This window comes from Falco punctatus (assembly GCF_963210335.1).
Source record: "Falco punctatus genome assembly, chromosome: 10".
In the NCBI taxonomy this organism is placed as follows: domain Eukaryota; kingdom Metazoa; phylum Chordata; class Aves; order Falconiformes; family Falconidae; genus Falco; species Falco punctatus.
In genome coordinates this window covers 15481701-15507152 of record NC_137590.1, presented here as the reverse complement: position 1 = coordinate 15507152, position 25452 = coordinate 15481701, and the positions used below count along the sequence as shown (strand labels likewise).

The 25452-nt window shown below is 52.1% G+C and overlaps 2 protein-coding genes across 12 annotated transcripts in view; one reads left to right on the top strand and one right to left on the bottom strand.

The window, feature by feature from the left end:
• Positions 1 to 669: 669 nt before the first annotated feature.
• On the top strand, positions 670 to 7656 carry SLC2A4RG (SLC2A4 regulator). Its single transcript, XM_080405726.1, has 8 exons — positions 670 to 1113; positions 3240 to 3421; positions 4592 to 4701; positions 4786 to 5030; positions 5596 to 5696; positions 5810 to 6065; positions 6202 to 6281; positions 6376 to 7656. Exons 1-8 carry the CDS (start codon positions 988 to 990, stop codon positions 6485 to 6487), a joined length of 1212 nt encoding a protein of 403 aa, XP_080261852.1. The 5' UTR covers positions 670 to 987; the 3' UTR covers positions 6488 to 7656.
• Positions 7657 to 8185: 529 nt separating this feature from the next.
• The window catches only part of ZBTB46 (zinc finger and BTB domain containing 46), a 59655-nt gene continuing 42388 nt past the window's right edge, over positions 8186 to 25452 (bottom strand). For 9 of the 11 annotated variants that reach the window (XM_080405712.1, XM_080405710.1, XM_080405715.1 and 6 more), the window contains 3 exons: positions 25118 to 25429; positions 18626 to 18801; positions 8186 to 13352 (listed from right to left, as the gene is read on the bottom strand). In XM_080405712.1, the coding sequence (XP_080261838.1) occupies positions 12966 to 13352; positions 18626 to 18801; positions 25118 to 25429 (875 nt within the window). In that variant the 3' untranslated portion in view covers positions 8186 to 12965. Of the gene's footprint in view, positions 13353 to 18625; positions 18802 to 21913; positions 25430 to 25452 lie in introns of those variants that run through there. The other 2 variants (XM_080405717.1, XM_080405716.1) reach the window with 2 other exon arrangements.

The following is a 25452-nucleotide window of genomic DNA, read 5'->3' as shown; positions in this document are numbered from 1 at the left end:
CAAGCCAGCCCTGGTGGCAGTTGGCAGCATTCCCTGGTGCCGGGCAGGACCCCCCCCTCCCCACGGGTTGGGGACCCCTTTCCCGCTGGGACCCGCCCCCCCCCCCCGCGAGCTCCAGGCGCGTCCCCCCAGCAACCACCATGGCTTGTGGGGCGGGAGGCTGCGGCTGCCGGGGGGGCTGCGGCTGCCGGGGGGGCTGTGGCTGCCGGGGAGCCCCGCAGGAGGCTTCCAGCGGCTCTAGAACTCGGGGGGGAACTTTGGGGGACCCCCGAAAGTTTTGGGGAGTGTAACTTTGCGTGGAGCCCCGCGACTTCGGGGGGTCGCCTGTAACGCCTCAGGAGCCCTATGATTTTCGGAGGGGAGGGGCAAATTTTGGGGACCCCCCCTCCCAAGTTATAACGCCCGAAGTTTTCACCCTGCAGCTTCGTGGGAGCCGCAGGAGTTCTGGGGGGCCTCCGGGCGCGGTAAGCCCCGTATTTTCGGGGGAGGGGCCCTTAATTCCGCTTTATGATAATAAAATCAGAACTTTTGGGGCTACCCGGCAACTTTTGGGGACCCCCCCGGAGTTTGGCGGGAGGCGGAAGCGCCTTTAGCGGGGCCGCCCGTGGCTGGGGGAGTCCCGGGGTTAACGGGGTGGGGGCGGGGGGGGGTGTGGGGGGGACCGGGGGTGCTTTTTCGGGGGGCCCCGCGGGCCGCGCGCGGAGCGGCGGGAGGGCGGGGCGCGCGAAGATGGCCGCTGCCGGCGGGGGCGTGTCGCGCTGTGGGCGTGTCTCAGACGGGGGCGTGGCGCGGCGGGGATGAGTGACAGAGGGCGGGAACCAATACGAAGCGAGGAAAGCGGCGCTCTCGTTCCAACTTGAGGAGATTGACCAATAGCGTGGGGGCTAAGGGGCGTGGCCTGGCCGGCGCCGACACCGGGCCGCGCGCGGCGGAGCGCGCTCCCCCGCCGGGCCCGGCCCCGGCCGCCGCCGCCGCCGCTTCCCCCGCATGGAGCCGCCGCGCCCGCCCGCGGTGCCGCTGCCCGTCGCCCGCCGCCGCCGCCGCGACCCGCCGCCGCCCCCTCCCCCCGAGCCCGGCGGCGGCGGTGACGGTGCTGGCGGGGCCGCCCCGAAGGTACCGGGGGCGGCGGCGGCGGCAACCGGGGTGGGAACCGGGGGAGGCGGGGGCGGTGACAGCTGACAGCGGCCCGCCCGAAACTTTCCCCGCTGCTAAAATGGCGCCGCTCGGGGAGAGAAACTTCGGGGGGGGGGGAAGAGGCGGCGGGGGCGCGGGGGGACACACACCCACACCCCCCCCCGCGCCCCCGCCGCCTCCCCCACCCTCCCGGTGTGATCCGTCCCCCGGTGCCTACGCGCTTTGGGCCAGGCTGAAAAGGGGAGGGGGGCGTGGGGGGGGGTGGGGGGGGAGGATCCTACTGAGTCCCATGGTAGGGATCTACTCCCTGGGCTCTCCCGCCGTGGTCCGGCCCGGGGGGGATCTGGCCGCAGCCGGGGGGGTCCGCTCCGTGCCGGGGGATGCTCCTGCCTTGGAGCCACCCGCTCGTGCAAGGATTGGGTGATCCCAGGGTGTTTGGGGGGATCCCTCAGGATCTGCTCGGAGAGGGATCTGCTCAGCCCACTCGTGAGCACTGCACCCTGCTTGGCAGAGCTGGGGTATGATTCCTGTTGGATCCCAGCAGGATCTGCTTGGGATCTGCTTGGAAGGAGCTGCAGGGTGATTCTTGCTGGATCCCAGCAGGATCTGCTTGGAAGGAGCAGCGGGGCGATTCCTGCTGGATCTCAGCAGGATCTGCTTGGAAAGAGCTGCAGGGCAATTCTTGCTAGATCCCAGCAGGATCTGCTTGGGATCTGCTTGGAAGAAGCTGTGGGGCGATTCCTGCTGGATCCTAGCAGGATCTTCTTGGAAAGAGCTGCAGGGCGATTCCTGCAGGATCTGCTTGGGATCTGCTTGGAAGGAGCTGCAGGGTGATTCCTGCAGGATTACAGCAGGATCTGCTTGGAAAGAGCTGCAGGGTGATTCCTGCAGGATCCCGGCAGGATCTGCTTGGAAGGAGCTGTGGGGTGATTGCTGCTGGGGATCTGCTGAGTGCCGGTGCATGGGCAGGCAGCGCTGCTGGCCCGGAGCAGAGCAGTCTGCTGCAGAGCTTAGGGGGATCCCTGGGGGATCCCAGCCTGACTCCGGGGGACCTGCTGGGTAACTGCCTGGAGAGGGATCCGCTCAGTGCTGCCACACAGCTAGAGGACGGTGATCTCTTGGAGCAGACCCCATCCGCTCCCTGCTCTGCACAACTCCAAGAGGAACCCTGGTGGATCCCAGCCCTTTGGGATCTCCCAGGAATGTACCCTGGAGGGATCCGCTTGGTGCTGACAGTCACCCAATGGGCACGGCTGTCTTGAGGCAGCCCTGAGGAGCACGCGAAGTAGGCACCTTCCTTCATGAGGCTCAGCGCAGATCCCCACTGGATCTGAGCCCTGGGTGATCTGCCCAGGCACAGCTTGTGGAGGGATCCAGCTGGTGACCGAACTTGGCCAGCAAGTGCTGTGACTTGGGTCAGCCCTGTGGGAAGGGCTGCTCCCTGCTTCTTGGGGGATCCCCACAGAGCCCCAGCCCCAAGGAGATCACCTGATCACCAGGGCTCTTCCTGGAGCGGGATCCACTTGGTCCCAGCACTCAGTCAGTGGGTGCTGCCATCTGCAATTGGCCTGGCAGGGCTGAGAGTTTGTTTGCTGGTCTGCATAGCTCTGTGGGGTGATCTGTGCTGGATCCTGGGTGATCTGCTCAGGGAGAGATCCGCTTGGTGCTGTCACGTGGCATGTGGGGTGCTGCCACCTTGGAGCCATGCTGCTGGAGGTTGTCAGGTGTTCTGGCTCTGTGGAGATCCCCGCTGGATCCTGACTGTGGCTCTGGGGATCTGCCTGGCAAGGGATCTGCTGGGTGCTGACACTCAGCCGGCGAGTGACAGCGCTGGGAGCAGCCTGGCCAGAGGACATTGGCTGCTCTCACCTCTGCAGAGCACTGGGGAAATCCCCAGCTGGATCCCCACCGTGACCTGGTGGGATCCACTGGGGATCTACCCCAGAGGGACCGACCGAGCAGCCGGCAGGGTCCCACGACAGCCCTGCCTGGAGGCGCTGATCCAGCTCCCCCGGCCTGCCTCCCCTCCCCTCCTTGTTCGGGGGGGCTATCCCCAGGGATCCACCGCTGAGGGGATCCCCCGGTGACGCGCTGTCTCTCCGCAGGCTGCTCTCCCCTGCGGCGGCCGGGGGCTGCCGGCGGGAGCCGAGGGCTGGCTGCCCGCGCCGGGGGAGCCGCTGCCGCGCCGGGAGCCGGCCAGCCAGGAGGCGATGCTGCGGGTGCTGGACGCCGGGCTGGAGCGGTGCCTGGCGCTGCACTCCCCCTACATCCCCGTGCCCCGGCACAGGTAGGCCCACGGTGGCGGGGGGGGGGCGACGGCCGCCACCGCGCTGAAACCTCCTGCTGCACCAGCCTCGCGTGGCGAGCGGCTCTTTTATCGCCGGCTGCGAGAGGAGGACTTTGGCCGCTGGGCCACGGCGCCGGGGGCTCCGGCTGTGGGCGGCCACCCCGTCCTGTCCCATCCCACCCTGTCCCATCCCATCTCATCCCACCCCACCCCGTCCTGTCCCATCCCACCCTGTCCCATCCCATCTCATCCCACCCCACCCCGTCCTGTCCCATCCCATCCCGTCCCGTCCCACCCCGTCCCATCCCGTCCCATCCCGTCCCGTCCCATCCCATCCCCTCCTGTCCTGTCCTGTCCCATCCCATTCTGTCCCCTCCTGTCCCATCCATCCCGTCACCCCATGCCATCCTGTGCCATCCCATCCCGTCCCGTCCCATCCCCGCAGCACCACGGGTGCTGCCCAGCCCCAGTGATGGAGCCACGTGCCGTGTACGAGCCCTCGAGGGCTCCGGCAGCGCTGCTGCCCACCCGCGCTGTATTTATCCGTCCCGTGGCACCAGAGGTTTGCAAAATGGCTCCTGCTGCTCCTGACCTCTTGCTCTCTTTTTTTTTTTTTTTTTAAATTTAATCTTTTTTTATAGTTGGTTAGGTTTTTTTTTTTTGCCCCCTTCAGGAAGTTGTTTGGCCCCGGCTGAGCAAACCCCGTGTTTCTCAGTGCTCGGGGCAGGATGCAGGTGCCGGTACCCCCCTGGTGTGGGGCTGCCCACGGGCGTGTAGGGTGTCTCGTCCCCCCCCCGCCCCCCCGCCCCCCCCCAGTGGTAAACACGGCACGTTGGCTGCCTGCCTGCACTGCTGCCTGCACTGCTGCCTGCGCCACTGCCCGGCCGGGTTTCCAGTCTGGCTGCTGGGACGATGCCAGCTCAGCCCAGCAGCTCAGGGTGCTGGGGGGCACCCATGGGTGCCTTTGCAGGTGGTGGTGCCTCCAGCGCGGCATGGCCACCGTGACCCTGTGCCCCCTGTGTGCCCCCTCCCCAAGTCAGCCCTGTGGGGAGTGCAGACCTGACTGCTGTGGGTGGGGGGTTCTGGCACCTCGGTGGGTGATGGGGAGGGGCAGAGGGTCCTGGGGGGCTGTTGGTCTCGCCGCAGCCCCTGTGTTGCTCCCGCCGGCAGGAAGCTCTCTGGCAAGGCAGGCATCGATGAGGTGATGGCGGCCACGGTGCTCACCAGCCTCTCCACCAGCCCGCTGGTGCTTGGTCACCCCCCGGCCACCCCCGCCCCAGGTGAGAGCGTGCCCTTGTCCCCCCCCATCCCTGGACACACATCCCATGGCAGGACCTGACCTTCCTCCTCCTCCTCCTCGCCAGAGCCCAGCGGCGAGGTCTGGAAGGAGGCGCCTGCCATGTCCTCCAGCTGCAGCAGCAGCAGCAACACCAGCGGGGACTGGAGCTGGGACCCCCCTAGCGACCGCTCCACCCCCTCCACCCCGTCGCCCCCCCTCTCCAGCCACGTCCCCAGCACCTTCCTGCCTGCCCCACTGCCGGACGAGGGCCCTGACGAGCCTGACGGCACCCACTTCGTCTTTGGAGAGCCCATCCCACGGAAGAGGAAGGTGGGATGAGGTTGGGGATGAGGCTGGGATAGTGAGGGTGGGGGTGAAGAGGAGGGTGATGTTGGGGAGGGTGATGATGGGAGGGATGAGAGCGAGGATGGGGATGAAGAGGAGGATGGGGTCAAGGAGGACGATGGTGAGGATGGGGATGGAGGAGGGTGAGGATGGGGGTGAAGAGGAGGGTGAGGTCAGGGAGGGGGATAGTGAGGACAAGGGATGAAGAGGAGGATGAGGTTGGGGATGGGGGTAGTGAGGACAGGGATGATGATGAGGATGGCGTTGTGGATGGGGATGAGGTGGGGGATAGTGAGGATGAGGATGGGGATGATGACGGGGAAGAGGTTGGGGATGAAGAGGAGGGTGAGGATGGGGATGGGGATAGTGAGGACAGGGATGATGATGAGGAGGATGGCGTTGGGCGTGGGGATGATGATGGGGATGAGGTTGGGGATAGTGAGGAGGGGGATGGGGATGAGGTTGGGGGTGGGGAAGAAGAGGAGGGTGATGCTGGGGATGGGGATGACGCCGGGGCCGGGGCTGCTGGCCTGACGCCTCTCTCCGGCAGAACTCCACCAAGGTGATGTTCAAGTGCTTGTGGAAGAGCTGCGGCAAAGTCCTCAGCAGCTCCTCAGGGATGCAGAAGCACATCCGAACTGTGCACCTTGGGTAAGCGCATGGGGTCCCCCCCGGACACCCCCAGAGCCCCCCAGTGCCCCCTGCGGGGTCCTGCCTGGCGGGGCGGGGGGAGCCGCCCCAGCCGGACCCCGCTCTCCCTGCAGCCGGAAAGCCGACCTTGAGCAGAGCGACGGTGAGGAGGACTTCTACTACACGGAGCTGGACGTGGACGTGGACTCACTAACAGACGGGCTCTCCAGCCTGACGCCCGTCTCACCCACCTCCTCGGTGCCGCCCGCCTTCCCTGGCCCCGAGGCGCAGGGGCCGCCGCTGCCGCTGCCCGAGCTGGCGCTGGGCTCCCCCCGCAGCCCCCCGGCCCCTCTCAGTCTCTGCCACGTCCACACTGACCACGCGTACCAGGTGAGGGGGGGCGGGGATGGAGGGGCTGCTGCTGCACCCCCCCCCATCACCACCACCCTGCAGCCTCCCCAGCCGCTCGGTGTCGGTTGCGCCGAGCCCTGACACCGCAGCGGGGGCTGTGTCCTCTCTTTGGCAGGGCTGCCCGGCCCCCCACCGGCCACCAGTGCCCCCCACTGCGCCCGCCCCACCGCCACCCAAGCCGCCCGCCGTCCCCAGGTGAGCCACCACTGCCCGCGCCCCTGCCCTGGCCCTTCGCGGCCATGTCCTGTGTCGTCGTCGTCCCCCCCCGTGACGTGTCCCTCTGCCGCAGGAGGCCGCGGGGGGAGGCCAAGAAGTGCCGCAAGGTGTACGGCATGGAGAACCGGGAGATGTGGTGCACGGCGTGCCGCTGGAAGAAGGCCTGCCAGCGCTTCCTCGACTGACGCCGCCACCGCGGTGCTCCCTCCTTCTTGCACATTTTGCACTTGAGGTGCCTTCGCGCCCCCCCCCCCCCGCCGCCCCGGGGCCCCCCCGGACTCAGGGAACGGCCCCCCCAAAAGCTTTATGCACACAGCCCCCTCCTCCTCCCTGCCACGGAGCTTGTGCCCCCCCCCCCCCGCCTCCAGCCCCCTGGCCTTTTTATTCCCCTTTGAAAATAAGCTAAATCCAACCCCTCCAACCTCTCCCGGCACCGTGGCGGGGGGCTGGCGGGGGTGGCCAGCTGCTCCTGGACCCCCCCCTTCCCATGCCAGGTTGGGGACCCCCCCCGGGGCCGGGGGGCTGCCATTGCTCAAATAAGCTGTGCCTGCGGCCGGCGGGGGCTCGGCAAAGGGGGTGTCCGTTCCTGCCCCCCACCCGCTCCTGGGGGGCACCCCCAGTGCCCAGGGCACAGGTGGGCGCCTGCCCCCCCCCCTTACCCCCCCTCCCAGGGGTTTTTTACTCTTTGTATCGTCGTTTCTCTCTATTTTTCGTATCGGGGGAGCAGCTGCTCCCGCCGGGGCGATGCTCCGGGAAGTGCCTGCAGGAACGCGCCCATTTGCACTAAGCCAAACTGCACAAAGAGGTTTCTTTTTTTTTTTCCTTTTTCTTTTTTTTTTTTTTTTTCCTTCGTGTGGTTTTTATTTTTTAAATAAAATATATGAAAATTCGTATTTTTAAATACTCCCTCCCAGGGCACGAGAACGCACTGGCTGCAGCGCTGCGGCTCTGCGATGCCTCCAGCCCTGGGGGGGTTTCAAGGGGCTTTATTCCCTTCAAACCCCCTTTCCACCCACCCACCCCAACCCCTTTCTCCCCATTATTCCCATCACTTGCCTGCCCAGCCAGTGGCTCAGGACCGGGTTTGGCAGCCCCCCCCCCCCGCACCCCTCCCCATGGAGGGATGGGTGGGATGGGGACAGGGTTGCGCCAGGGCAGGCACCCGCCTGGCAGGAGGGTTCCCTTCCTATCGGGGACCCCCCCCCCCTTGCAGGGGGTCAGACAGCTTCGGCCCCATGGGCCGGGCTGGTGCTGTGCCAGGCTGGGCCCCCGCTTGTCCCTGACACGGCGCCAACGGGGATGTGACGTGTCAGATCCAGAAGAAAAAAAAATAAATATTTGGATTTTCTTTTTATTTTTATTTTTTTATTTTCCCCCAGTTATTACGGTTCTTTACTTATGATGGGCTCTGCAGGGTGGGGGGCAGCCCCCGACCTGGTGCTGTCACCCCCCTCCTGAATCCCAAAGCCCCTGGGGATGGCATCACCTGTGCATCCCCCCAGGAGCTGGGCAAAAGGGATTAATTTAATTTCAAATAAAGCCCTAAAAAAAAGAAATTTGCCCCCAATGCTCACACCCCGGGGGGGGGGGGGGGGCGGGGGAAGGAGCCACAGGCACCTATTTGGGATGGGCAAAGGCAAAGGGGCATCACCGCAGCTGGGGTGTGCTGGGCTTCCCGCGGGGCGAGGGGGGGTTTTGGGGTGCAGGGACCCCCCGGCCGCCCCCCAGCACCCGGGAGTGTGGGGTGCTGGGCCCTGCAGCACCGCTGGGCTGCAGCTGGGTGGTGCCCACGGCCCCGCCATCGCCCCATCCCTCCGCCAGCAGCAGAGAAATAACAACACATTAAAACCCCAACAAAACCAAGCACCGACCTCCAGCCGGAATTGTAGCAGCAATTTCCCAATTTATTGAAACTGATTGATTTTTGCAAGTATGTCTAAGCTAAATCCCATCACAAAGTAATTCTAACCCAGAGGCAGCCGCGAAACTGGGAGAGCGACTAGAAAATAAGGTCATAGTTACCTGAACTACATTTACAGAAAATCAGTACAACACAGCCATGTTCTCCCACTGCCCTCTGGTTACATCTCCTCAATCTCCCCGAAATATTAAACACATCTTCAATACAAACACAGGTTTATAATAATTAATATAAAGTCAGTATAATATAGAATATTCCCAGCAAAAAAAATAATAATAATCAACCGTCTTCAAACGCTGTCCTTTTTTTTTTTTTCCTTGTTTAGCTTTATTTGTGTAGACAGGTTTAAAGCACGTTGAAAAATAAATATATATGAAAGCATACACACAGCACTCTTACTATGCAGAACTAAAAAAAAAAAAAAAAAGGCAGAAATTCAAAACACAATATAGAATCTAAAAAATAAAAAGAACCATTAAGTATGGCTTTCTTAGGAGTTGCACATGTCACAGAATGAGCTAAAATAAGATTATCTTTCATAATATTGCAAAAAATTCCAGTTTTTGCATTATTTTCATGGAGTTTCTTTCCTAAAGGGCGATGTGCAAAACGGGAAGCTGGAGGTGGGGGTGCCAGGGGGCTCAGCCCCAGCGGCAGCCGGGCCACCTGGGGGGCATGAGCCGAGCCCCTGCTCCAGCCCCTGGCCCCAACGCGCGCCAGCCCCCCAACAATGCGGCTTTCGCTTTGGAAAAGCGGAGTATTTAAAGGCATGAGTCGAGAGAAGAAACAACGGGCCCTAGCGCCAGGGCGGGTTTCCTTTCCTAAGAAAACTGCTCCCTGTGTAGTCCCAGCGCTGAGTTGGGATAAAAAGGAAAAGGAGCAGGACGGTGGCTCCGCCAACCTCCCCGCGACGCATCCCACTCCCACTGCCCCGCAAAGTCGCTCCCAGCTGCGGGGCTTTGGGGTGACCTTAAAACACACCAACCTGGGGACTTCATGACATTTAAATCACTTATTTTTTTTGGAACTAAACTGTCAGAAGGCCACGCACGAGCCTCGTTTGTCCCCTGTTTAAGGTACTGGCCAAACGCAAGGGCAGGGCAGGACCCCCATCCCGCGGGACATCTCCCGGAGGGAAGGGCAGGACGATGCCAGAGCACCCCATCCCGTGCAGGACAAGCACGGCTTGAAATGCTCTTTCTACTCCTGGTACTCTCTCATGTGTCAAAAAAAATTAACAAGGATAACAAAGAAATTCCGGGAGGAACATTTACAAGTACATACAACGACTTAAAAAAATTAGTTGCAAGTTACCGAGACCAAGTGTATCAATTTTTTTTTTTTTACCAATAAGGGAGTTATTTTCTTTAAACTAAATCTGTATATATATATATATACACATACGTATATTTAGAAAAAATTAAAAAAAGGGAACCTCAGTGAAGTATACAAAGCCCTGAAGGGAAATACAAAGACGAGATGCTAGAGGTTACTCAAGCTAGCGCTGGACAGCACAGGCAAAATTACTGGGGGTTTGTTGGAATCTCAAAGAGCTGAAAAGTTTGCATAGGCAGTAGATCCCAGACGTGCCTGGAGAGGAGCCCGAGGGTTGCAGTTGCACAGAGAAACTAATGAAGTTTTATAAAGTTTCAGCATTTAAAAAAAAGAAAGAAAGAAAGAAAGAAAGAAAAAAAAGCCCAAATTCCTTTTTCGAACCCAAGCCTCACAAAGCATCTGCCGGAGCATGGAAATGTAAGGACTAATGCCTACATTTCTGAATCTGCACACCTCCATCAAAACAAAGCAATTCAAATATACATCAGGTGTTAGAATGACTTTATTTGGTATATATAGTGTATGTTAGTAATATGGAAGCATGTGCCAGATTATAACGGTAACATGGTGAAAGTTAGCTTCTACGTGGAGTTTCTGGTTTTCTCTCCTTTTTAATTTAATTCTGCATCCTCAGCTCAAAGAGCTTCAGAGCAGCTCTGCCAGGAGGCACCTCCAAAAGCCACCTGCCCTACTGCCCACCCTCAAAAAGAAAGGAGGAAAAAAAAGGAAAGGAAAAGAATATAAAATATTCCCAAAGGAATTTGCAAGGTAAAGCTAAGCACCCGGTCACTCTGATCACAAAACCCGAGTCACCCAAGGGCGAGGGCAGGGAGAAGTGAGGAAGAGGAGGGCTCGGAGTGATGCCTCCGCTCCCCCCGGGAGGGGTGGGCAGTGGGCGCATGCACCGGCACCCGCGATGGGCGAGACGGAATGTCACCAAAACCCAGCGGCTGTGAAGGGGTCGGGTTTGGAAATTCTTTAAAATAGCTTTTTTTACATATAAAAAGCAAAGCTACGGATATCTGTTCAGTACTGTATCTATTTGTCTACACGCAACAGGTGAGGCTGCAAGTTCAGGACCTCAGACACCCCCTCCCCCCTCCATATTTACAGGATAAATGACAATAAATACAAAGACCGTGCCCGGGGGAGCAGGTCGGGGGGGGGGGCACCTTGCGCCGGGACCCCCAACTGCTACGGCTGCTGGGGAAATGACTGTATCAAGGTCCAATTGCACAACAGTGGGGTTCTGCCTTTTTCTGCATGGTAGGAGGGCTCTGCAAGGAGCCAAAATGCAGAATTAGATTTTTAGGATTAAAGTAAAGAGTTTCTGGGGGACCCTGCGCCTCGGTTCGGTACTTAAAGAGGGTCACCCACTCGCACCGGCTAGAAGCAACGACCCAAGGGTCTGGCCCTGCCGAGCCCAGCGGAGGGGCTGAGGACCCGTGTCCCCCCCACCCCGACACCGCAGGGGTCGGGAGCGGCCGGAGGCTCCGGTGAAGGGCATCGCCGGTGTGATGCGGGAGGGCGCAGGCAGGGAGACGCGGCCAGCGCTGGCGAGGGGCTGAGGCGCAGCAAAGGGGGTCGAACACCATAAACCTGGGATGCACCTTAAATCAGGGAACAAATGAGAACCGGCCGCCGGCGGTGCCAGGCCCACGGCTCCCCCCACGCTCTGCCGCACCCCGGCACCGCACACCTTCAGTCCCTCCAGATTATTTGCTTTACTGGGGTTTATTGTACAAAATCCTTGTTCCTTGCTCCGCTGGGTGGAACCACACTGCTGGCGAGGCCCCCCCCACGCCGCACGCCCCCCCGGAGGCTCACCTGTCCCACCGCGGGGTAAATAGCACCTTTATCGTTTGGCTTTCTGGTAACGGGCAGGCGACGGTGGCAGGTTTCAAGAAACCACCGTCACAGACAGCGTAGACAATTGCTCTACGGCAAGGGAAGAGCGAGGTCTTCAGCTTTTTTTTTTTTTTTAATTATTATTCTTATTTAAAAAAAAGCACCAGAAGCAAAGAGGCAAAGGGTAAAAGAAGCTTCTACTCAGGAACGAGACAGTTCCAACGCACTTTGTTGCTGTTGTCATTCAGGTGTAGCTGGAAGAAGGCAACAGTGGCCGATATGAACAAGGAAAATCCAACTACCTGCAGCAGCCTCACAGAGCCAGTTAGGAGATACTGGGAGAGAAACCTGATTCTTAATTTTTTTTTTTTTTTTTTTTTTTTAAAAAAAGGTTTATTCAAAAACATACATGGAACCAGTGCAGCTACAGCTGAAGGTTTTCACCATGAATTCAGTAGGGGTTACACCTGTGAGTGATGCACGAAAAATTTTAAATTAGCAGGGAAGAACAATGTACCCAGGTGAATCCTGGCCCCAGCAAAGTCCACCGGACAGGAGCAGCAAGATTTCCAGCCAGCTGGGGTCTCCTCAACCTGGCTTCTCACCCTTCCCAGTTCATCCTGCACTTTGCTAAATGCCTCCGTTCTGCTACGGTTTGCATATATTGACAAAAAAGGCAGCTGAGCAAAGGGAGGAAAGTGAAGGTGTTTGCAGAGAACGACGACAGGTAAAGAACTATCTGTCCCCATTACAGCAAAGGGCACTTCTGGGAGCACCCACACACGTGTTCCTGCAACCGCGGATAACCAAGACTGGAAGACGGGACACGGGTAAGACGCCAGTAGGTCCAAGAAACGTCATAGTCTTTCTGTCTTTGATGGCAATTCTTTTGGAAGCTAAGTATCTAAGAAAACAATTTGTAAGGCTGTAATCTGACCTGCCTTTCGATCTATTTGGCTCCATAAAAAAGAATAAAAAAATCTCTTCAAATAACTTTGCAAAAGGCCTGTTATCATCAAGGGAAGCCCTCCAACACGCACATCAATTTGCTTTCACAACGTTAGCTTGTAATTCCACTGCTGCTGGGATTTTAGCACACAGACAAGGTGTTAAAAAAACCCAAAACAACAAAAACAAACCAACCAACAACCACAAAAAAAACCCAAAAAACCTGCTTCGGACACAAAAATCTCCCCGGCGTTGGTCGAGGGTGGGAAGGTAGGAGGACTCGTGCTCCCCCAGCCCCCCCGCGGTGCAGCGCTCACGCCTGCAGGGTCCCCCTTGCCCAGGTGCAGCCCGGCTGGTCCAGGGGGCGACCACGATCCGGGCTCGTCCCGGAGGGAGAGGGGGGAAGGCGAAGTCAGTCGTGTCGCGGGAAGCGACACTGCTAAGACAGTATCTGAGTGGAACAGAGAAGGACTTGTTTAGAAAACACAAGAGTTATTTTGCACACATGGACGACAACAAGGCTATTTAGTTTTCCCAACATACTCCTTCCTCCCCCACCCTCCCTCCCCCTACAAATATCAGAGCGAAACAAAAACAAACAAAAAAAATCCCTAAGAAATCCAGGTAAAATCCTTGTCGTTCTCCCCAGAGTTGTCCTGCTCCTGTGGAGAGTCGACATCTTTGTCATCATCTAAAATCACGTCATCTTGTGACATGCCCACGTCATCCTTCCACTTGATGTCGTCGTCGTCTCCCATCTCCTCGTCTCCTTCCACTTTGATGTCATCTGGGTCTTCCATGTACTGCCCCTCCCCGGGGTAGCACTCGTCTGGAGACCCTTCCCCCCCGTTGTGGTCCAGGTGACCAGCGATGCCTCGCCCAGAGCAATCGGCACAAACTCCGTGGCGGCGAGAGCCATGCTTTATCCCCACACTGGCCGCAGACATGAACACTCGGTTGCACACTTTGCAGACATATTTTTTATCTTTGCTGTGGACCTGGAAAAGAAGAATGATCAGAAAAGTTAATGCCCAGGGAGAGGGATGGAGAGCTGCAGGGAAGGACTTGCTCCCCCATCCTTTGCAAAGGCAAAACCACCGCAGCCTGTGACTTGCAACCCGAGATTGTTGTGGGCTCTTGTCGTGAACTCAAACCCACTGTGATTAATTACAAAATTAATCAGTAGAAAATCCTTTCAAGACTGCCTTTTGATTATCAAACTAGCAGTTTTGAGAGGGACTTGTATCACTTCATTTTTTCCTCCCCTTTTCATTTCTTCTGGGGTGCAACAGTTGCATTACTCTACCACCACGAGGAGGATCTTAAAAAGGAAGAAAAACCCCCACCACCCCCAAGCCCCAGTTCTCTTCAGACCAGAGCAAACCAACCCACGATCAAACCGCTGTTAACACCACGTTAATTCAGCCATCTCCCTCCTGATCCCACTGCTGCCAAGAACCAGAGTAGGAGCACTGTTAACGTACCCTATCTCTCTCAAGAAGTGCAGCTGAACGTACTTCTATAACCTTAATCCTGCCTACTCCAGTGGCTGAAAAATGGTTTGTCACAAGTGTTTCTGTTCTATAAATCACGCTGCAGCCTACGTCCAAGCGTGCCAGGCACACAGAGGGAGCTATCGCACTTACAGAATAAGCTGCAAGTGGGAAAATGCTCTGCAGGATCCCAGAAATCACTCCCAAGATTCAAACTTCACTACACAATGAGCAAAATCACCTACTTTGAGAAGCACAAAACCGCCTCATCAGAGGTGAAATCTGTTGCTGGCTACTTCTGCCACATGTGGAAGGCAAGGAGCTCATCCAGAACGTTCACCTGCTCCTCTCTGAAAGGGAACAGCCAGCCAGTGCAGCCAGAGCTCCCCAATCCCACCACAAGGAGCCTCATCAGGTACTTTCATTTATATTATACATAAAGAATTTATATAAAATGCAGATATATATTCAATTTATATATAAAATAGTTCATTTGGAAGGACCTTCAACAATCATCTAGCCCAACCACCTGACTACTTCAGGGCTGACCAATATAATATTAAACATATATATATATAAAGAAAAAATTTATGTGTATATATATATGTATTTTATACATTAATGCCACACAGGGACAGCCCAGGAGCTCGCCTTGCCCAGCCACTGGCACGGCTCAGCAGGAGATACCTGCAGAAGCAGAGGAGGATCCACCCTGTACGATGCTACGCAGTGGCCAGTGATCCAGGGTGGTCCTGAGCGCGCTGCTTCATGCAGACCAGCAGCTACCACAGCCCCTGGGCACATATCGCCAGCACCTAATTATTTTATTTTTTTAATTATTTCTTTTCATGCTCCCAACAGGCTGTAGGGAAGGTTTTGCTGGTTAAACACGCCTTGCATGGAAAAGCCCTTCCTTTTATTTTAACCCAGCACCTGGAGAGGCCAGCTCCCTGCTCCTGCCTCAGCACAGGATCGCCTGCTCTCAGACAGGATCCTCCAAAAACCCCGCGCTCGTCGCTCATCCGAACAGCCAGCCAAGTTAACGGGATGTGGGATGAGGACAAACTGACCCGCCTCACCCCCTCAGCCCTCGCTACCACATGATGCTCGCTCCGGCTCTGTGCCGCACCGGTCCCCACCGCGCTCAAAGCCCGCCAGCTCCTCTGATGTGCTCCGGCTTCAGGCTTCCCTGGCTCCAAGCTAGTCCCCGTGATGTAGTGTTCAACAGCATCAAGCAAAGCCATTATATTTATTTTTTTTTAAACTACATGTAAGCTTTTACAGAAGCAGTTGGACATGGCTGTCAGTCAGGATCTATAGGTATAACAGGATCTATCGGTATCACTCATTTTTAACTGGTAGAAGAATGATTTTCAGGCATCAAAAGCCAAACAGGATCACAGAAGGTGGTCAAGGGCACAGAAGAAGGGCTAAAAGAGCCATATAAAAAAGGAATTATGAAGCAGGTACTAAAACGATAAGTATCTGTTAGAAACCTGATCACTCTCCCTCTCTTTGCCAGCACTGACAGTTCAGTTGGCACATTCAAAGTGAACCACATTACTGGATGCAGCTGAGCAGGCATTAGTTTTACTTCTCTTATGGCCAAATTAGTAATTATTAAATACAGAAACAGCGTTTGGTCCTCGGTATCTGAAAATGCCATTGGAAAGACCACATACTAACAGACTAAATACCAATATTCCAAGGGGGAGAGGGGAAAACATTGTGCTGACAACATCAGCATCCTAAATTTCTGAGAAGAATTAAAAAAAAAAAAACAAACAAAATAAGAAAAAAAAAGGGGGAAAGTTTTGAGAAATAAAACAATGGAATGATGGAGGCAACCAGCTGGCATGACGAGGTGTTCCCTGCTGCAAAACCAGTAACAGCTCTTCAAACCTGTGCGCTTGCAGCAGCCCTGAGCTCAGCGCTTGGCTCTGCCCCCCGAGCAGCAGAACCCCGACCCCAAGGCAATAGGGACGGGACGCCGGGGGGAGGGGGCAGTCCCCCAGCAGATGGCTGGGCACTCAGCCCAACGGGCATGCACGGAGGGGGGGTGGCAGGAGACGGGGGTTTGGAATGCCACAGCAATGTGCTCTGTAAGCCCCCCGCTCCCATCGGGCAGCGGCTCTTCCCAGGAAAATGCACCCGCTTCTGCAACAGCAGCAGGGATTGAGCAAGCTGCATAGTGGGGGTAACACCCCAATAATAACCAGGCTCTCATGTGCTTGGGGGAGAAAAAAAAAAAAAGTTTCTTTTAAAAAGCTACAGCAAGGAGACAGCAGCTCAGTATGCCAACCAACCTGCGCTTTCCCACCTAAACGTATCCCACCAGTTTTAAGCAGTTTGCACGTCACGTGCGATGCTGCGGCAGACCAGGTAAGAAAGTTCGGCATGTACAGAGACAAGTCACTTCAAATTAAAAATCAAGACCCTTTTGGGCAAATTCTTTTCATTTAAGGTGAAAACCTGGGGGGTATCACAGGGGTAGTGCTTCCTTCTGGACACAGCCTGGTCACTGCGACGGTGTGGGAAACCCAGCTCCGCTCTGCCACCCCACGGAAATAGCACTCCAAGTGCAAAGGTTTTTAGAAAGAAACTCTTGTTTTTACTTTAGTACTCCCATTCAAAGAAAACAAGTGTTTCTATTAAATTTAAATGTTATATCAAGACTATAAAAGTACACTTTTTAATCTGAGTTAAATTAAAATAGTCCCCTTATGTCTGTGGTTATCAGTTGAGGAACTGAGAGAAACAAGGGGTTTGGTGTGTTAAACCTACTTCCTTCTCCTACACCTTATTTTTATAACATGTATTTTTATTTGATGCACACTAGCATTCATCTTTACAGATTTAGCTGAAGAGTTCACAATTAAGCCCCAAAACTTCAGACGAAATAAGACAACAAGACAAGCAAAGCATACGAATCCAGCAGCTCATCCGGCCACGAGCGCCTCGGGCAGCCCGCACCACCGCTTTTGTAAACCATGATCAGCACGGTGGCATCTGCATGTAAGAAAACACCCCTTTTTGTAGCCTCATTTCAAAAAGAATCTTCAGATAAATAATGAAACTGGATTTTTTTCTGGGGCCTTACTTCAAACAGTACCAAAAAAACCCCAAATCCCTGTCCTTTTCTCTTTAGCCATCCATTCCAAGGTGCCCTGGAGTCACTGATGGCTCTTTGGAAATGAAAACAAATCGGTTTTGTCGAGGTGGCACTTTGCTCAGGAGCTGGCACTACAAATCTGTAATCCAGCTGTTATTTCCTAAACTAGCTAATTCCTGACGTGAAACAAGTCGTACAGAGACGCAGGCAGACACACACACACACAACAGCCCCCTGGTACGTATCCACAAATCGCCGATTCCATCTCCCTGGGTGCGTTAATGGGACTTGGGACAGAACAGAACCGTGTCGGTCACCCACAACGGCTTCAGCAGCACTAAAACGAATTTGCAGATCGGCTCACTTTCACTCCTGAGGGTACAGGGCGCTTCCCTGCCTTCCCCACGGTACGTAAAGATCTGCTGATTCTCGTCAGCGCAGAAATCTACAGAGCAAGAAGAGGAATTGCCCATTTCGTTACACCTGCACCGAGCTGCGTCACCGCTGCTGAACCGCCACCGCAGGAGGGATGAAGGGAACGCAACGCCTGCAGGACTGGGATGAGGGAATTCAGGTTCTTTGTGGGGTTTTTGAGAATTAGAACCAGGAAAATTAGGAATTAATTACCGGAAGCACACCTCGTCCAGTAAGATATTCTTTACATCCAAAATGTAATAGATAATATACATATGATATATATAGATAATAAATATGGGGAGAGTTACTTAACTGACCTCAACAAATCGATTCTTAGTCACTGAACTGTAAACACTCTTGGGACTGTTTGGTTTTTTTTTAAGTATCTCACCGTACTAGAACCTCATAGCTGCCATCCCCAGTATTGAAAAAAAATAATCTGGGTTTCACTACAAGCTTATTCAGAGGGGCAACAGAGCTTGCTGGTGTGCATTACCGAAATAATGACATAGAAACTATTTGCTCACCCACCGTACCACCTCTATACCAAGCTCTGAGGAACCACTTTAGGATGGCAACTAATTCTCCCCTTCTAAGTAAATCAAAGTTCGGCTAAAAATTTTGTTTCGGAGGAAGTTGTAAAAGGCCGGCCAACAGCACCAGCCAGCCTCCTAGTCCGTTTTGAGCAACCACCTTCAATAAGGCATAATATTATTTTTGATAACTAAGCGTTGCCAGATCAGAGCAGCTTTGCCTTGAGTTCTTCTTGCTGAGCAACGCATTTTAAAGCTTCCTGCACCGAATCATTCAACCTATTAAAAAAAAAAAAATTCCTTTTCCACCCCAAAGGCAGCATTAGCTATTTTAGCTCCTGTCCTCAGTGCCCAGGCTCCCCCTGGCAGCCAGCGTGGCTGGGAAGGAGGCGGCTGTGCCGGAGGGCAAGGCTGGCACTGCCAGGCCGGCTCAGCCCTTGGCACAGGCAGCACTGGCTGCCAGGGGAGCAACTCGGGAACCCTCCGGTGGAGCCAGGAGAGCAGCCGTGGCTTCCCTCTGCACAAACCGGCAGCAGAACACGGTGCCTTTGAAAGGTGGGAGGGGAAAAAAATAAACCAAAAAAACCTGGAGAAGTTGTCAGACCAGCAGGAAAACAAAATACAGCTGTAAATTGGAGGAAGCCCGTTACCCTTCAGCTGAACAGATGTGCTGCCGGCACCCGCTGCCCACACTGCTGCCCGGCCAGGGCTCTTACCAAGGTGTGCCGCTTCATGTGCTCCCGGCGGGTGAACTTCTTCCCACAGATCTCACAGGGATAAGGTCTTTCTCCCGTGTGGGATCGCATGTGTCTCTTCAGGATGCACTGATGCATGGCTGAGAAACTGCAGTACGGGCACTTGAACTTCTTCCTGATGACTGTGAACTCATTGACTGGAAGAGAGGAAGCACAACACACAGATTACGCTCAGAACGTTCTCAATGGGACAGTCTCCTCACTTACTATGTCACTATTAAAGTAGTTCAATGTGAAATCACACTCTCACCTCTGAACCACCTACACTTTTTTAAAACCTTTATACTATGTTAATGCACTTGTATTATTAAAACTAACAACTTCAAGTACCCTCATAACAGCAGCTTTTGAACAAGCCGACGCACAAATGTTTAGCAACAGTCTGTAGCACTGCCCAGCGCTTGCTGAACGGCAGCTGAAGAGGACTAACAATCTGCTGTGATTCTGACTTACAGTGAATTATCCTAAACACCAAGATCTAAAACTCTACCACCACTATTTGTGGAAGCGGCGAGCCGTGAAGAGCAGACCACAGCTGTAACACCCCGACAGTGCCACGCGCTTTAGTTATGGGACGATGCAAGAACGTCATCACACACTCCAGGAGTATTTCAAAAGAAGATGCAGAAACCAAGGATTACCCAGGAAAAAAAAGGACAGTTACAGCAAACACGCTCTGCATTATCCAACTCTCACCCAGCGTAACCATTGCAGCACAGACACAGAAATCTAAAAGGATGCGTAACGTCGAATTGCAGCAGGACCCTTGCGAGCCTCCTTAGGAGGCAGCTGTATATAGCCCCTGATGGACTTTTTTCTGTCCCCACCAATCATATTTTGCTGAAGTGGAAAAGGGATGAGTTCTTTGAAGCCATTCTGACACTGCTGATTCTTTTCTTCTTGTCACCTCAGACGTGCGCTGGAAGCGGCCCCAGGGGACGCGCAGCACTGCCAGCCCAAGGGTCTCGTTTGCCAGAAGAACGCACACGGCAGCTGTGGTGGCATTTCTTCCTCCAAACCAAGGGAAAGTGCAATACGCAAACCACAGCAGGTGAAAACAGAGTATTTGCTACTCCCTGAGGACATCCACCCACTAGAAGTTTGGAAGTGACTGTCCACGTGGATAGGATGTTAAATCTCCACCTTCTTGTCATTCGATTCCTTTCCATTAGTATGTTAATTTTCACCCACTTTTTCTCCTAATTAGCATTATTTCTCAAAACAATATATTGTTTACGTAACAACAATGGAAAAAAAATAAAGCCAAGTTCTAGTTAATCACCTGAAGTATCCCATGTGGATGTAAATGGCTCTTGGTAAATGCAAACATCTATGCAGGAGAGCTGGGGGAATAAGGATAACACCAGTCCTACTACACAGCTTCTAACATACTGAGTATTTTGCAATATTTTTAGGTGCTTATTGAAATGTTATCTGCTACAAATGCCCTACTCACTGACGTACAGTGCATGCCCCCCGTGTACCGCAGGTAACACCCTGGGAGTTACGCTGCACCCTGCAAACCAGCTATGTACAACCAGTGTTTTTTAAAGAAAGTCAGTAGGCTCACGCGATTGGTGTTGTTTGATGCCAAATTTGTGGGATTTTTGTTGCTTTTCTTCCATTTTTAAAGTTTGTTTTGTATTTGCAATGCAGATAAAACAAGGTGAAAATTTAACTACATTTGTTAATCACGGGAAAGTGCGAACCACACGACATTATGAAGTCATCTTTAAATTAAATAAGTAACACCACCCCTCATGATCAGAAGAAACATTTCAACAGAACCTCAGCTTAGAAGAAGTATTCTAACAGTTTTTTTTATTGTTCTAATGCAGATTAAAAGCATGGTTCAAGCTGCTGTGATAGGAATTTTGTCTTCACGTTTCTTTTGACTACTTGGAATTAAAAACATCCTCCACACAGGTAACTTTGTGGAAAAAATACTTCCTTTGACTAGCAGTTTGAATGGGATCTAATATTCTTATATCCTTTTCTTGTGCTGCTCAGCAACTGTGCTGGCCCATCCTACAGGTGCTTTCTTTTTTCTTTTTTTTTTTAGTGGTTTGGTGCGGGTTTTCCAGCATATTTGTAAAGCCGTCAAGGGAATTTTTTAGCTCAAGGGGAAAAAAAAAAAAGGAAAATAAATAATAATAATAAAATATTTTTTTAAAAAAAAGCCAACTCACCTGGGCCATGGCTGCAATACTGACAATAGGGAAAGTGAACACTAAAGAATATTTTATTCACCCATCAGTAAAGATTAATCCCTGTGATCAGGCAGAATTTTGATGGGTTGGTTTCAGTGACTATGCACTTGCACTGCATTGGGAACCTTCCAGAGGAGATACTTTAACATGACCCCATGCCCAGAGCCTTGCGCAAGCTCGGGCTGATAACCCAGCCCTTCCCCTACCCCACACCTACCCTCTGATTTACAAGATTTTGAATTTTTTAAAAAAAAAACTAGAATATGAAAACTCTTTCTCTTTTATATTACAGGGAAAGTATTTTTTGCTTTATCTTCTCGGGATTTCAGACCCCCTTGTCTAAACAGAGGCAAGGAGCCCACTTTCTTCCCCAACGAGTATCAACATCACGATACAGAGCCATTTATGATAAATACGTTTCCTGTCTGCTCTTGTAACTGCTCGACTATTAGCGATAGCCCAAACACTTACATTCCCCAGGATCACTATAAACCTCTTACTATGGAGTCTAGACAAGGTAAGCAAGGTGTAAGCTGCTCAGGAGAAGTCAAGAGGGCACACATCCAGTACCCAGCACCGCCAAACACGCCGCACGCGGAGCCCACAGCCAGCAGGACAAGTCGCCTGGCGAGGTGGCTGCAGCTCAGGGAAAAACTGCCACAGAGATCCTGACAGCATCCACACCCCAAGATTACAAAGCGAAAGTGCTTTAGAGAAGAGAATACCACAAAATCCCTCATTTCCTACATCACCAGATTGTGCCTGATCCCGTCATTTCCTAAATGACCAGATGCCGCCTCTCATCTACCGTCTGCACCCATCCCTTCACTTTTCGGCTGAGCTCTTGTGGGAGCTGGAAAGGCAACTCCGGATGGCACCACGTGTTTCCAACACATCCATGGATTTCCAACAACATACTCCTAACACTTTCCAATTTCAAGACCCCTCATGCCGACTTCTGCCTGCATTCAGCTTAAATCGCTTGAGAATAACATGTTCAACTTCCAGAACACTTCTATTTAAAAACAGTCACAGAACACTTTTTGCAGCTCTAGTTTTATTGAAAACTAATTTTTCACCAAATAGCCATATATTTAGTTCTTGCATCTACAAAAGTAAACACCTGAAAAACAGCAGCATTGTTAAAAAAAACACTGTATTGCAGAGTTAACATTTTCACAGTACTGTTAAATATACGCACCCACAAGTATGTATATTCAACGAACAACATACCGACTTTGGAACGAGTAGAATCTTTTGTCTAAGTGACAGTATTTTGTAGAGTTTATGTATAGCAGCATTAAGGTCCTAAGAAATAATCTTCAACAAGATCATCAAGACCATCAACAGCAGCGCCAGTTAATGAGCTATTGGACACTTCTATAGGAAGAGCAGCACCAAGAAACGGAGAATGTAATACAAACAGGGCCATGGTGAAAATCTATGTACTTCACTAAAATATTTACAAAGACGTGCATTTTTAAAACCAACACAATAATGCTTTGGAAAAAGTCTTTGGTATTGTCATCTCAAGTAACTTCACTTATTTCACTGAGGCTGTTAAATGAAAACAGGTTCCTACATCCCTGGCTTGAGAGAAGGAAAAGCACCAGTGATACACCGCCCGGTACAGCTGCTTTGTGTCAACTCTGTAAACTGATATGTAGTTAATAATCACTGAAATACTACACTCATTTGGTTATCACGAAGAATTCACAAATAAGAGAATTCTCATCCACTTAATCCTCATAAATATATTTAAGTTTATGAATAGCGAGGTGCAATTTAACCGCCAAAGTTACACTTCCCATCATCTTCCTGTGCCATTTTCTCACACAGCAACCCTACTTTTTAAAAGTTTTCTCCACCATGTAAGCCTCTGCTATGTTATACCCTATGGCTGTAACATTTTAAAAAAACTACTCCTGATCCTGAAGGGAAACACGGGAAAGTCTCAGTGCTGAAGTCAGGAAACACTCCAACATACAGGCCAAGTACACTACTTAAACCCCTATTAGAGAGAAGGAGTTGCCCTGATTATAGAAGAAGAGTTCCACTTTGAATGAAATTCTCAAATATGAGAAGAGAAAAAAAAAAGAACAAATACGCAATGTCATTGAGTATTACTACATGAATTAAACCTTTTAAAATTTGCTAAAGTTAGTTCTGCTGGCATCTTACTTTTCCACTCCAGACAAATCCTACCTTGCTGCTCCCAAATTCCCCATTTTGGTGACAGCTTTCTCTTCTGGCTTGGCCTTCTCCTTCCTCTCTTGCTGGTTATTGAAGAGCAAAATATATTATGAGGCAAATAAATGGATATTTGTAGCAAGGGAAGCTGACAGACTATAAACCACACACACTCACAGACAGCTGTGATCCACAACACCAAGGATGTCAATGGGAACCAGAGCAAAAAAAAGAACGTGGCTTTGCAAAAAAAATAAAATAAAAAAAAATAATGACTGAAGTATGGCATCCTACACTGGTTATATAGGAACACAGACTCAACTCTGACCGCATCCTGCTCAACCAACGAGGAAGAACTAAGCCAAGCAGGGAAACTCCAGCCCCCCTACCCTCAAAAACCCAGCGCCGGCATGGAGCCGTATCCCTGAAGCTCCCACTCACAGCAGGAGTGGGAAAAGCAGTGCTGCACCAGAATATAACTATTCCCTCTCTAGGAGAGCAAGGGCAGCAGGACCTGGATGATCTCCCTCACCCAGCCTTCCACGGGGAACAACTCTGCCAGAAACTCTCCACTGGAGACCTCCAGCCTGCTCAAGTCCACTTTGTGCACAACCACATATTGCTTGTTTTTGCCTCCCTGAGATGCAACAATCTTATGAGGAAGAACTATTCTGGAGAACTCTAAAGATCATTTCTAGAAGTTGCTTTCGCTTTCTCAGCTGCCTCTCTCGCACATGAAGGGAAGCAGCCCTACAGCGCTGAAGCTCAAGCTGCTGACAAGCTGTGTTGTGCACGGAGCAGCTGGGAAACACGACAAGTAATTATGCTATTTTAATTTCACAGTTACTATAATCTGGTTTTGCATGTAAATATATAGCAAGAGACACAAATATTTAATATTTAAAAAAATAAATGAATTTTATATAATAAAATAGAAATTACAGTAAGGTTTCTACCCTCCAGTAACAACCACTACTGATTTTTATACACGCACCCTAAGTTTCAGTTCAACCTTCTATGTAAAGACTCCTCTCCTCCATTTCAACAACATACATTCAGTCTGGCTAACTTAATTACATTATGTAAAACAAATGAATCGGCAAAATTTACAGAATTCCTGAAAACCACACCCATACTCCAGAATATTTCAAAAAAGTCCTAAGAGTACTCAAACATAGTATCAATAAAATAGGCCTCGCAACAACTTTCAAGCCCAAATTACACACCCTGTTGCACACATGAACAAGCAGCACATTTTTATCCCTTAGATGACAGAGAAAACCAGACTACAAACACCTTACAGGACTGAGCAACCCCATGCTTTCACAGCTCCTCATCTCAAACTGAATAAAAGCCTGAAACGCCTGAATTGTCTAATGGACAGAGCACTAGACCAGAACTCAGACGACTGAATTCTATTATTAATTCTATTGCTAACATGTCCAACAAGCTGAGGTATGTTATTTTTCCAGGGAATAAGAGGAAAACATCACAGTTTCTTTTATAAAGCACTTTGAGATCTACTGATAAAAAAAAAAAATAAGTTTAAGGTAGTATAAGCACACAGTAGGATCACACCAGCAAGATAGCCAAAGCGCCCATTATTATGGGCTGACAAAAGTTATCTTTGCAGAAAACCAGCACCGTGGCTGCAGTTACACAGTATCTGGAACCAGCACACTATCAACCTGATCAGCTTTGGGGAATTACTCTATTATATTACACCTGCGGCACATTTATTTGCAGTATGAGGACAATGGAACAATTTGCTTTTCCTAGTTTTAAGGAAGCGTCTCTATACACAATGGTATCTACGCATCCTCCGGATCCTCATTTTGTCCTACACTGTCCAAAAGCTCAAACCCGACCAGCCGGGCAGAGCCCAGGTAACACGCTTTCACGTGGCTGGTGAGGTTCTTCTGTGTACCAAAGCCCTTTCCACAGGAGAGACAGACAAAAGTACGCTCTCTTGAGTGCACAGACATAAGGTGCCGGTTTAAGTCTGTCTTGTCTCGAAATAGCTTGTCACAGTTAGGACACTGCATCTTCTTACAGTTGAAGTGGATGGTCTTTTCATGGCGATCCATGTTTGATTTCAGAGTGAAGCTTGCAGGGCATTTGGAGCACTGGAAGCGGGCAAGGTGGCCAGGAGGCACGCTGTCAATAAGGCCAGGCTGGGAGCAGTCTGCCAGGTCGAACGGGAGAAGCACGGAGAAAGCATGCTTGTGGATGTGCTCCTTCAGCTCTTCAGCACACTGGAAAACCCTCCTGCAGAAACCACAGGTCAGCCTCTTGGCTAGGGCTGAATCCAGGAACAGGCCATCAGTGGTTACGTCCATGTCTTCAGATCTCGAGAAATTCTTATCTGAAACAGAAACACACACATAC

What these genes read in the sequence shown, in the direction of transcription:
- SLC2A4RG (XM_080405726.1), top strand. Translation starts at nt 988, where the DNA reads ATGGAGCCGCCGCGCCCGCCCGCGGTGCCGCTGCCCGTCGCCCGCCGC. An exon ending in CCCGGCCACCCCCGCCCCAG is followed by an intron (nt 4,702 to 4,785) that starts GTGAGAGCGTGC and finishes CCTCCTCGCCAG; the next exon opens with AGCCCAGCGGCGAGGTCTGG. An exon ending in ACACTGACCACGCGTACCAG is followed by an intron (nt 6,066 to 6,201) that starts GTGAGGGGGGGC and finishes TCTCTTTGGCAG; the next exon opens with GGCTGCCCGGCCCCCCACCG.